Source organism: Dreissena polymorpha, chromosome 2 (assembly GCF_020536995.1).
Source record: "Dreissena polymorpha isolate Duluth1 chromosome 2, UMN_Dpol_1.0, whole genome shotgun sequence".
NCBI classification, from domain to species: Eukaryota; Metazoa; Mollusca; class Bivalvia; order Myida; family Dreissenidae; genus Dreissena; species Dreissena polymorpha.
Window position 1 is genome coordinate 42,438,172 of NC_068356.1, and position 12,013 is coordinate 42,450,184.

At 36.3% G+C, this 12,013-nt stretch overlaps 1 protein-coding gene across 4 annotated transcripts in view; it reads left to right on the forward strand.

Annotated features, from left to right (window-relative positions):
* The first annotated feature begins 4,763 nt into the window (after positions 1 to 4,763).
* LOC127866801 (protein phosphatase 3 catalytic subunit alpha-like) overlaps positions 4,764 to 12,013 on the forward strand; it is a 273,905-nt gene continuing 266,655 nt past the window's right edge. Inside the window, exons 1-3 of one of the 4 annotated variants that reach the window (XR_008043110.1) lie at positions 4,764 to 5,070; positions 6,972 to 7,172; positions 7,575 to 7,699. Coding sequence is in view for 2 of the 4 variants with exons in the window: in XM_052407623.1 (XP_052263583.1) it covers positions 5,022 to 5,070; positions 6,972 to 7,172; positions 7,575 to 7,699 (375 nt within the window). In the remaining 2 variants the exon portion in view is untranslated. The remainder of the gene's footprint in view (positions 5,071 to 6,971; positions 7,173 to 7,574; positions 7,700 to 12,013) is intronic. The other 3 variants (XR_008043109.1, XM_052407623.1, XM_052407624.1) reach the window with 3 other exon arrangements.

The window sequence follows — 12,013 nt, forward strand, 5'->3', positions numbered from 1 at the left end:
GCCACTGATGTTCAGCTTCAAATGGGTGTCATTTAACAGTTTAAGTTGCGGCACATATAAACGATATAAGTCGTGACAGTAGCCTCTCGACAAAACACGTTTAGGCATTGGCCGCATTTTCGCATGTAGTGGTTCATATATGATTTATAGTTTGATAGGTTTAGCACATTGAAATTTGAAACCTAAACTATGCTATTTGCTGATATTTCAATTCACTAGGCCCCTGAAACACAGTTTGTTATGCAATTAAAATATAAATCGGAGTAAATATACCGGTATATCAGATACGCAAGGTTTTATAGATAAAGATCTAAATACAACAATGTAGATGCGAATATGACTTACCTGGTCGATCCTTTTTGACCGCACAGCTTAAAAAAGTTAATTGAATTTTATTAACAAATGTTGAACTCTAGAACTTATTTGAATAAAAGCTAAAATTTTTAGAGATTCTTTTCCAGTCCGTTCTGTAAGCACTATTTTCGATTTTAGATACAATAACTTTATTATCTTCAAGGTTTAAAGGGGTTGTCAACATTAGCGAAAATGACATTTTAAAACATTTACATTAAAGGGGCCTTTTCACAGATTTTGGCATTTTTTAACTTATTCATTACATGCTTTATATCGATAAATGTAAACATTGGATCGAAAAAGCTCCAGTAAAAAATCAAGAATAAAATTAAAAAAAGGAAAAGAACATTGCCCGGACTAGGTTTCGAACCAGTGACCCCTGGAGTCCTGCCAGAGTCCTGAAGTAAAAACGCTTTATTCTACTGAGCTATTCCGCCGTGTACACATACTGTACGTATTTTATACCTTATATAAGCAATCTTCGTAGTTTCACAAAATTTAACGACAAAAACAGAACTCTCCAAATTATTCAATCGTTTCGCGTTGCAACGCTTTATAATTTTTAGGTTTTAAAATCGTCAAAAGATGCATATAATGGCTATATTAGACCATGGTAAATGTTCAGTATTACTGTTTCCTCACAAATATCATAACTTAAACGAAAATTTGCGAATCTGAAACAACTGTTTTCAATTTTGTCAATTTACCAAAGCGTGAAAAGATCCCTTTAAAAAACAAACATTTAATGCATACTTTTCCAGTCCGTTATATCAGTACTATGTTCGATTTAAGATACACGAACTCCATTATCTTCAGGTTTTAAAAGGCGTGTTAAAAGTACCGCGAAATGACCGTTAAAAAGATTGTCATTAATTTAAAATCAACCAAGAAACTAACTTCGCTATCGAGGAAACAAAAATCAAGCGTTTGAAACGATTTTCATCGACTATTTAGCTAGAACGTTAAATATCGGTGCAGCGTGAACTATGTCAGGTCGTGAAATGTCAGATAAACTGGAAATCTGACGATTGTCACAGATGCCCCGTGAGATGTATCAGACTAATTTGTGTGAAAAACGTCAGAACGATTAATAATAAGAAATAACGAATGTTTGTTTCATATCAACTTAATTTCGCGATGAACATCAACATCAAAGAAGCATCTAAAAACGGAAATTTTAGCTCACCTGAGCACGAAGTTCTCAAGATGAGCAATTGTAGTCACCCTATGTCCAGCGTCCATCATCTGTGTCGTCTGTCGTCAGTCATCCGTCGTCAACTTGTGGCCTTGGTACCATCCTAAAAGCCGCATTATAAATCAATCTTGATTAAACGTGGTCAGAATTTAATATTGACAATATCTAGACCGAGTTTGAATCTGGGTGCGTTAGCGGGGGTGGGGGGATATATGGATCTATGTAGCATATGCGCATTCCACGTACTCCTTTCCCGTAATTAGGACGAGCTGTATTCGTGAACTATCTTTGCGATATATATATACATTTGCTGTTGACTTTTATTGAAGTTAAATAGAGCAAAAGTCGACATTTATTGGTATCATGATATCCCAATGTTCGACTATAAACAACCACATGAAAATAAAAAAATCTAGAAAATCGGGTCCGTATTACACGCGTTGTTGTATTTTTAAACTAGGCTAAGTCGCCTTGAAAAACAAATTACATTAAATATTATTTTCAAGCAATTTGAACTTCTTAAGAGGGTGGCGGGTTGAGACACTTTTACTTTCACTTTCACTTACTTGCTCATGCTAAGCTGTATTGGTGAGACCGGTGATCCGGCGTCAACGTTTAGCTCGTTACCACTCACATGGTTTCAACTAATCTTGATAATTGCTAGACTGAGTTCGAATCTGGGTCATGGGCCTGCAAAAACTAGATCATCCCTATCAAATCAGAGAAACCCCTTAAAGGGACCTTTTCACAGATTTTGGCGTGTATTGAGGTTTGTCATTAAATTCTTTATATTGATTAATGTAAACATTGAATCTAAAAAGCTGCATTAAAAAAATGAAATAAAAAGTAACCATCAACGGGGCGCGAACCATTAACCCCTGGAGTAAAAGTCTAACGCTTAGACCACTCGGCCATCCGTGCTCATACAATGAGTGATGTGTTTTATACTTTATATCAGCAAGCCCTTTAGTGTCACAAAATATAACGACAACAACAGAACTCTTCCATTTATTCAATCGTTTCGCGTTGCAACCTTTATAATTTGCAGGTTTTTAAATCGTCAACAGATGCATATAATTGATATTTTAGGGCATTGTACATGTTCAGTATTACTGTTTCCTCACAAATATCATAACTACAGCGAAAATTTGCGAATCTGAATGTTTATTTTTATTTTGTCAATTTACCAAAACGCGAAAAGGTCCCGTTAATGCCACTCTAGATACTACATTTATGGCTAAATCTTAATAAAACTTGGTCGTTGTGGAAGAACGTGATGCCAAAAACTAGGTCGACAGGAATTATGTAAAACATATCAACTTGGTCGACAGGAATTATGTAAAACGTATCAACTTGGTCGACAGGAATTATGTAAAACATATCAATTTGGTCGACAGGAATTATGTAAAACATATCTTCTTAACACTCTATGAGCCATATTTATGCCAAAAATGCTGAAAAAAATGGCCAGAAATTGTATCTCGACAATATCAATGTTATGTTTGAATTTTGGCAAGTAGCCTCAATAACTACATCACCTGGTCGTGTCTTCAGCAATTGTTTACCTTTAACTCAGGTGAGCGCTTAATGACACCATGGCGCTCTTGTTTTCAAAAACATTTTGGGTCTTCATTATCGCTTATAATTACTGAAAGAAAGGTTTAATCTTTGTTTGTTTTTTTTTCCAGTTTTTAGTCGCTTATCCGCTGCATGACACGTGTGTTATATAGTATATTTCATAGTTATGTGTACAATTGTCAATTCATGTTTATGGAATAAATAAATAAATAAATAAATAGATAAATTAATAAATAAATCAATAAATGAATGAATGAATGAATGAATGAATGAATGAATGAATGAATGAATGAATGAATGAATAAATCAATGAATGAGTGAATGAATGAATGACTGCATGTATGAATGGATGAATGAATGAATGAAAAAAATAATGAATGAATGAATGAATGAATGAATGAATTTAAATCAAACATCACATTTCTTTTGTAGTTTTATACACTTACATACATGTATTTGCAGAAAATAAGACTAAAAAGCAAATATCTATTAAGTATTTTTACACGTGCACTAGTCTATATTAAAACTACACACATGTGTACGTAGATATAAATGATACAGCATCCGATAATATTACATGTCATAATATGTATTTAACGCACACTTTCCATTAGTTTAGAGGGTTGAGTGTAAAACTATTGTGCCCACTATTTCTTTCAACATGAGATACGGTACCTTCACGCTGAACTACGGAATACCGTTAGGCCATCGTGGTTACACATACAATCCAGAGGGCGAGACTGCGAGAACGCGATAGTACGATGACGACAATGCGACAGTGCGATGGCGAAACTGCGACACTACGATGGCGACAGTGCGATAGTACGATGGCAACAATGCGACAATGTGAGAACGCGATAATACGATGACGACGCGACAATACGATGTCAACAGTGCGACAAAACGATGGCGACAGTGCGATAGTACGATGGCGACAATGTGACAACGCGATAGTACGATGGCGACAATGGGACAATACGATGGCGACAATGCGATAGTACGATGGCGACAATGCGATGATACGATGGCGACAGTACGATCGGATATGAATATCGCATTGTTGCCATCGCACTATTGCACTGTCGCCATCGTATTGTCGCACTGTCGCATTGTCTTCATTGTACTATTGCGTTCTCGCCATCGTACTATCGGATTGTCGCCATCGTATTGTCGCAATGTCGTCATCGTATTGTCGCCATCGTACTTCCGCGCTCTCGCATTCTCGCCCTCTGGATTCTTATGTGTAACCACGATGGCCTAACGGTATTCCGTAATGAACATATTGTAAACATCGTAGTAAAACGCACTGGTTCAATTCGGCCAATAAAATAGTTATTATTCGGGTTTACTAAATGGAAAGTTTTCAGCCACTTTATTGGCTGCTTATAAAGGTCAAACCTGGGAAGACAGCTATGCCGAAAAATATGAAAATCTGTGACAAAAAAAGCTGAAAATGATGAACACGCAACTTTAATAACAATTTAAAAGGAAAATATTGTTCAGTCGAACTGTCCCATTTATTGGATTTTTTCTTTTCTTTTATCAAAACCTTTTATTTCACAAAATACCAGAGTCAAAATGTTTATGTGTTGAGGGAAAGATCGAACACTTGATAAAGCACGTGCATACCAAAAAGGACAGCAAAATAACGTTTGCAACTAATTTCCTCAGTGCCAAGTTCTGAACGTCTATCGATTTCCAACGGAGTTCCCCAGGCGTTCGTTGGCTTGCGCAAAACTATGCGCACAAAGTCATTTCGTATGCAAATAAGATGTTGCCAACGCCATCATAACGAACAGGATACTCTACGTCTCTGTGAAATCCGTTTATATCAGTGTTTCGGCGTATCATCGCCGTTAACTGAATTGTTGAAAGTGCTGTTAAAACATTAAATATGGCTTCGCCCGACGGCAAGCTCACCACAACCGATCGTGTTGTAAAAAGTAAGTTATAAGTGTTGTTTGTTTATTCGTATCTTCCATCGAACGCCATTTTGTATAGCTATTTCAACTTTCCTTATTTGGACTGGCAGTCAATATATCGGAAAATGAGCAATATGTGTTCGTATGTGCAAATAAAAAAAGTGTTAATTTGAATTTAAATGCATCTACTTCTGTGTGTGCATTCCAGTTGGATACTTCGATTGCGTTTGACATTTGATTATGACAACTGACCGGAAATGTCAAACGAAGATTTCTCGCAGTACATTTCTGCATATATTATTTTTTGATTCCGCAGTTATATTACAACAGACTTAAATAAGCTGTTAATGATCACTACATTATATTAAAAAGTGTTGACATTCTTATGTAAAATTGTCGCTGTTATTAAGAATGTACATTTGTGTATTGCTGCAATGCTTGAAATGATTCTGATATTTTTTTTATCTCTGTTACTGTAGGCAAGTTCTGATTTAATGAAATACTAGTTCTGACTTGATGAAATAGTTTGCATATGATAATGATGAATTAATATTTTGAGGGAATCGGATTGTCACTTTAAACCCGCACAAAATTCTTTAACAAAAATGTCTGGCAGTACTTAAGGAATACTAACTTGTTGTGTCTTGAAACCATGATTAAAAAAACAACATATTAAACAAAACTTCATTGGATGATTGCTTTTTTATTACGAAAATCATTCAATTTTAACTGCAACAGAAACTAACACACCACCACTGTCCACAATTGTGGTTTATTTTTGCGTCGAGTAGATTAAACAGCAGTAATGATAAATTAAACATTAATGAACAAAGATCTGACATGCCATTGAAAGTAACAATCAATAATGTATATAATAATTTTAATGTTTGGAATATAAGACATTAAATTAAATAAAAATATCAATGTTATGTTCATGCACTATCTGATTTATTCATTAAAATCCATTAATCCATTTAACAAAATTTTAACTTTACAAAATCAAATATTGTTAGAGTCCGAGTATTAAGACATTGAATTTCAAAAATCTATTCATACTGAAAGCGAGAGATGGTTCCTGACAGATTTGACAAGTAGGTCATGCAGGTTTGTTTAAAGCAAAAAACAGTGGACGCTAATGAAATACTGCGAGATAACCGACCCGAATTAACCAGGTTTCAATATACTAACTTATCTACGAGGTCCATGGGAACTTGAATGATAGATGCTAGATAGATGTTACCTCATAAAATCTTCATGTTACTTTGTTGCCTACATACATATGAAATTAAGATATTGACTTAAAACCAATAACTGGGAAAGGAATAAATATACTAGGAAAGTTAAACGTTTTTTACTACAATATTCCATTCTTTTCTAACCAAGTTTGATTGTAATCTAATTATAGTCTTTTAGTCTGTCCATGGCTCACTGTGTAATAATAGTGGTTCTCACTTTTTGACAGAGATGTCTTGTGAAAAAATGTGGTTGCCATAAACAGTACTTGAAATAATAGCGTCAAGTAAATTTTATATTCAGTGAATTCCATTGTAATGAATGGTATTTACAATCATAGATTGTGTTTTACTTTAGAACTACTACAAATAAGGTTAGGCATCATCCCTATCCAGCTCTATGAATTAAATCTCGCCAAATGTAATGTCAAAAACACTTATTCTCAGTTTATAGTATGCCTGCAAAAAAAGCGCCCAACATAATTCCCATTTTAAGGCAAAGCAAAGTGATTTTTCCAAATCTATATCGCCATGGCCACATTCCCAAATAAGTGACTGAGAGTGAAAAACACTGTGACAGCCATTGAACAGTTTTGACTTTATGTGTTTGAAACTAACCACTATTTCTTAGAGATGAAGGTAATAATGTTGACATTATCACAAAATTAATACAATTTTGTTTTATTTCAGGCGTGCCATTTCCACCTAGTCACAGACTTACTATGAATGAAGTGTTTGATGCCAAAGGAAAACCAAGGCCTGATGTTCTTAAACAGCACTTTATATTGGAAGGAAAAGTCACAGAAGATGTTGCCCTTAGAGTCATAAATGAAGGAGCTGCTTTGCTACGTCAGGAGAAAACAATGATTGATATTGAGGCCCCAGTCACTGGTAATTAGTTGATGTACATTATGGGTATATAAATGAAAATTATTGATAGCAATCAATCACATCCTGTGTTTTGCCAATTTTAGCTATATTTACTTCCTTCTAAGAGCTTCCTGTTGAATGGGCATTTTAATGATTGTTGATGCAGTGATAAATTCATATTGATGTGAAGTACTGTATGCTCTTTATAAAAAATTGGAAAAAGCACTGAAATAAAATGTTAAGTCGCAAACGTCACCAAAGCAAAAACTGCATGGGTTTCTCTTCAATTGTCTGTAATATATAGATGAATACCTCAATACTGTGCATCAGGAGAAATAAGAATAATTATATTGTTTATTTTTATAACTTCAAACAGAAAATACCTGAGTCTGTTAAATGTAGTGTGATACGTGTTCCTTTCAGTTTGTGGCGATATCCACGGCCAGTTCTATGATCTGATGAAGCTGTTTGAAGTTGGTGGGCCGCCAGCTACTACTCGCTACCTCTTCCTTGGCGATTATGTGGATAGAGGATACTTCAGTATAGAGGTATCAATAGGTTGAACTTTGGATTGGGAAAAAGGGTGGTGATTTGACTTAAATTGGAATATAAGTGTTGTTGTTTTGCTAACAAAAACTTTAATATTGAGGATAAAAGTTTTTTTCAATAGTAGATCTACTTAAGTTCAACTTAAAGAGCTGGATTGGAGATAAACTGAACCTTGGGATCTAAATTGTTATTGTATGTTGGAAGCCTTTAATTGGGAATATTCAAGTCCCATTTGGGAAAATTATATACTTTTTCCATTGGGAATGGGCTGTTTACTGGCCCCGAATTTGAACAAAAAACATACTTTAAATGGTCTTCTATATACTTTCATCGGACCTATAGGCCTGAGAGTTTAAATTTTGTCAAGGTCAGATAAAACTCCTGGTTGGTGTACAGAAAAGGTCAGGCAAAAGTGCTATAGAATTGAAAGTTAAAATATAACCTGATGGATTTGTTTCCATTTATATTGTGTGTAGATGTTTGGACCACCATCGCCAATACTAACTGGATCAGAAGAATTTTTAAGACAATGTTCTTTCTGGAAATTCTCACTGTAAGCAAATTTCCTTTTTGTGTGATTATTAAACCACATAAAGAGGATAACGCGGGTTGAGGTTACCAGGTCTCGAAATTTAAATCAACTCCCTAAACTATCTTTGCCCATATTCACCAACCCATTCTTAGACTTAAAAATAAAGAATAGACAGCAGAGAAATAGAGCCCAGAAAAGTTCATCCAGCCTTTGAATATATACAGGCTACCACTGGTGATTATGTCATTAAAACAATGTTTTATAATGATAATGATGTACAGGTGGTTAATGCCAAGTTGGACTAAAATATTAAAGAAATTATTGAATATTCCAATATAAAGAATTCATGATTTTTTTCCATTTGGGAATGGGGCAGTATACCAGACCTGAATTTGGGCAAAAGAACATTGTTAGTGAAAATTATTCAGCCCCATTCTGTCAGTGTTTTTTATGCCCCCCGTAGATTGGCATATGGCAGTTGAACTGTCCGTCAGTCAGTCTGCCCATTCGTTTAAAAACTTAAACATTGCCCATTACTTTTGCAATATTGAACGTAGCAACTTGATATTTGGCATGCATGTGTATCTCATGCAGCTGCACATTTTGAGTGGTGAAAGGTCAAGGTCAAGATCATTCTTCAAGGTCAGAGGTCAAATATATGGCTTCAAAGCTGCGCAGTAGGAGGCATTGTGTTTCTGACAAACACACCTCTTATTTTTGTTAAAATCCGATCCCGTATTGGGACCCATTCCCAATGGAATAAACAGTGTTCTCCGGAAGCACCGGCGGCCGGCGATTTCGCCGGCTACTGACAGTCTAGGCGCCGGCTACTTTCCCAAAAAATATCAATTTTAATTCCAGTTGTGACGCGATTTTTCAATTTCGTCTTTCAATTAACTAACCGGATGTTTCTATTCTAATGCGCGTTAATTATGCGCCGAACAGGAAGAAGCACGGATAAAACCGATCGATACAGTACACTCCACGCGTTTTCCCCAATTTCTCACGCTTCTCCGCGGGCAGTGACCTGGAGGGAGATTAAGAAAATCCCGCGATACGCGGCGTTTGCATGATTTTGGACGCGGCGGTTAACGATCGGCAAAATTGATAAGCCAACGCAGCGGCCCTCGGCGTTGGCAACGCGGGGAAACTCCGCGTTTAACGAGATAACGATCAATTTAACGTTGTTTGACTTCCTGATTTTCAAATAAAATTACATTTATTACAAGTACATACATGTAGTATATATACAATTAAAAGAAACAACCAAGATAGATCGATCCCGACGTGGTTGTAGAAGTAGTTGTTGTTGTATAGAAAACTCGTTGATTTACGACAAACAAAGCGTCGTCTTTTAACTGATACTTACCAATTAATATAATCACAGTTTGCAACATTGTTTTTATTTTGATAATTTAATCCAAAGTTTTCATGTTTGCAGGTGTTTTTTCTATACTGAACATGTAGACAAATGACCGAGGACCCTATTAAAAGTCTCGCAAAAATGTGTGAATTGACAGTTTGACGTCATGAAAGAAAAACCGCTTCCTGTCTGAAGGCATGAAAAACACACTGTTCTCGCCGACAAAATTGGCTTCCTTTGTTTGACAATCAACACGCTAAACCAGTGGGGTGTTTATAACTCAATAGCAACTGTCGAAAGATGTAACTGCACGTGCTTAGCTCCGCCTTTCGAATCTTTTACAGGGAACAAAGGGTGGAGTTTAACAGTTAATTGAACACATGTTTTACGAAAAGTTGAGTCCTGAATGGCCGTAATTACTTGGTCTAAGCTTTGACACAACAAATAAATCTATCTCGGATTTTCCTACAAAGGCCATTTTCCCAACTTTTTGTACAGTTACTAATAATGGCGTCCGCGTGTTTACGAAATTCGAAACACATTCATCCTAAATAACGGTGTCTTGTTGGATAATTACTGGATTTTATTTTTTTATTTTATTTTTTGGTATGCCCAGTAGCACACTGCTAACGCGGTGTTGCGCGGCGGTCACTGATAAGAACGGAAATCGTCTGCATTTACCGACTTGGCTAAAGTAATACACGCCGCGGGAATTAGCGAACGCGGCGTAACGCCGAGCGTTTTATCGAGTTCACCTCACTTTCCAATGCCGCGTGAACACTCGCTAGCAGAAAAAAAAACCGCGTTTTTTTTTGGGAAAACACGTGGAGTGTACTGTAGTTCGTATCTTTCCGTAAAAGATTATTACCCGCTGTTTAAAGAATACCAAGATGCCCTCGACGCCCTTGGCATGGATGACCAAGGATCTGGGCTAGATTCTGACTATGGATCTTGAGATTCAGATTATTAAAAAACAGTTGTTGCAATTTCATGTTTCTTTTTTCAAAGTTTGTGAGAGAGTTATTCAATAAATTTCAAATAAATATTTTATTTTCTATGAAAAATGCTAGGTTACTTCAATCTAAGAAAAACTCCCTAGAATGCACCAGATTGCACCATTTCACTCATGTACTTTTCAAAAAATCATGGGGGAGACCCCCCCAGCGATTTTCCTCCTTCTTTATAAAGTACCGGTAAACGGTACTTTCCCAATCAAACGAAAATTCCCAAATTCCCAAAACGGTACTTTCCCAATCGAGCGAAAATTCCCAAATTCCCAATCGGCATCTGGAAAAATCCCAATCAGCGTCCGAATTTTTTCTCAAAACGATAGAAAGTTTCGTAAAAAAACCAACTTTCGGCGAGCGAACAAAGAAAATCGTATAGTTGTGTGTAACCACGCGCTCGATTAATTTCGGGTTTTATTATTCAGCGCATTCAATCAATAGAGTTGTTACTGTTTCCGGTTCTTTTGCCAGGCAGCCAGCGTACTGTTTTACGTCGGTTTGTAACCTTATCGTAGTTTGAAATGAGTCATAATAGCAAATATTATGCCAAAAAACCAATCGGAACCATCTATCACAGGACACATTGACAGCAATAATGATGCTGTGCAGGGAGGGATGCAAGCAACTGAGTGATGATCAAACATCAAAGATTGTTGAAATTTTCACAAAAATGAAAGAGAGAGACATTGCTTTAAAAGAGATTAAAACAACTAGTAATTGATTTGGTGTGTTCTTTATAATATTTTGTTATTTATATAAACTTTATAACTTAATGGTCATTAAGGCATGCCTGCAAATGATTATTTAAATGGGTATGTTCAATTAAGTATGAACTGTATGATGTATTCAATAAGACCCAAACTTCACGATGCGATTTTCCCAATTTCAGGATTTCACGACTCGATTTTTCCCAATTTTGAGGTTTTCACGACTCAATTTTTCCCAATCGGACCGGTACGGGTACTTTTCCCAATTGGACAAGGAAAATCGCTGCCCCCATACCCCCCTGGCAGGAGGGGATACCCCTCCCGCACCTACCCCACTCGCCACTTCGCGGCTCGTGCACGCGACATGCCGCGTGCTTAGTCACTGGCTACTTTAAAAATATTTCTGGCTACTTTAGATTTTATGGAGAACACTGGAATAAAGTATATAATTTTTCTCAAATGAGACATACAAATTCCCAATGGAAGGTTTTAATAAAAACGGAACATTTTTTTTTAGATTTCAACATTTTTTTCATCTCCCATCCAGCCAGATAAGTTCAACCTTAGTTAAAATTATACTGAAAACACATCTATGCTCAATTTGAAGCATTTTTATGCCCCCCCTTCGAAGAAGAGGGGGTATACTGCTTTGCACATGTCGGTCGGTCTGTCTGTCGGTCCTTCCACCAGGTGGTTTCCGGATG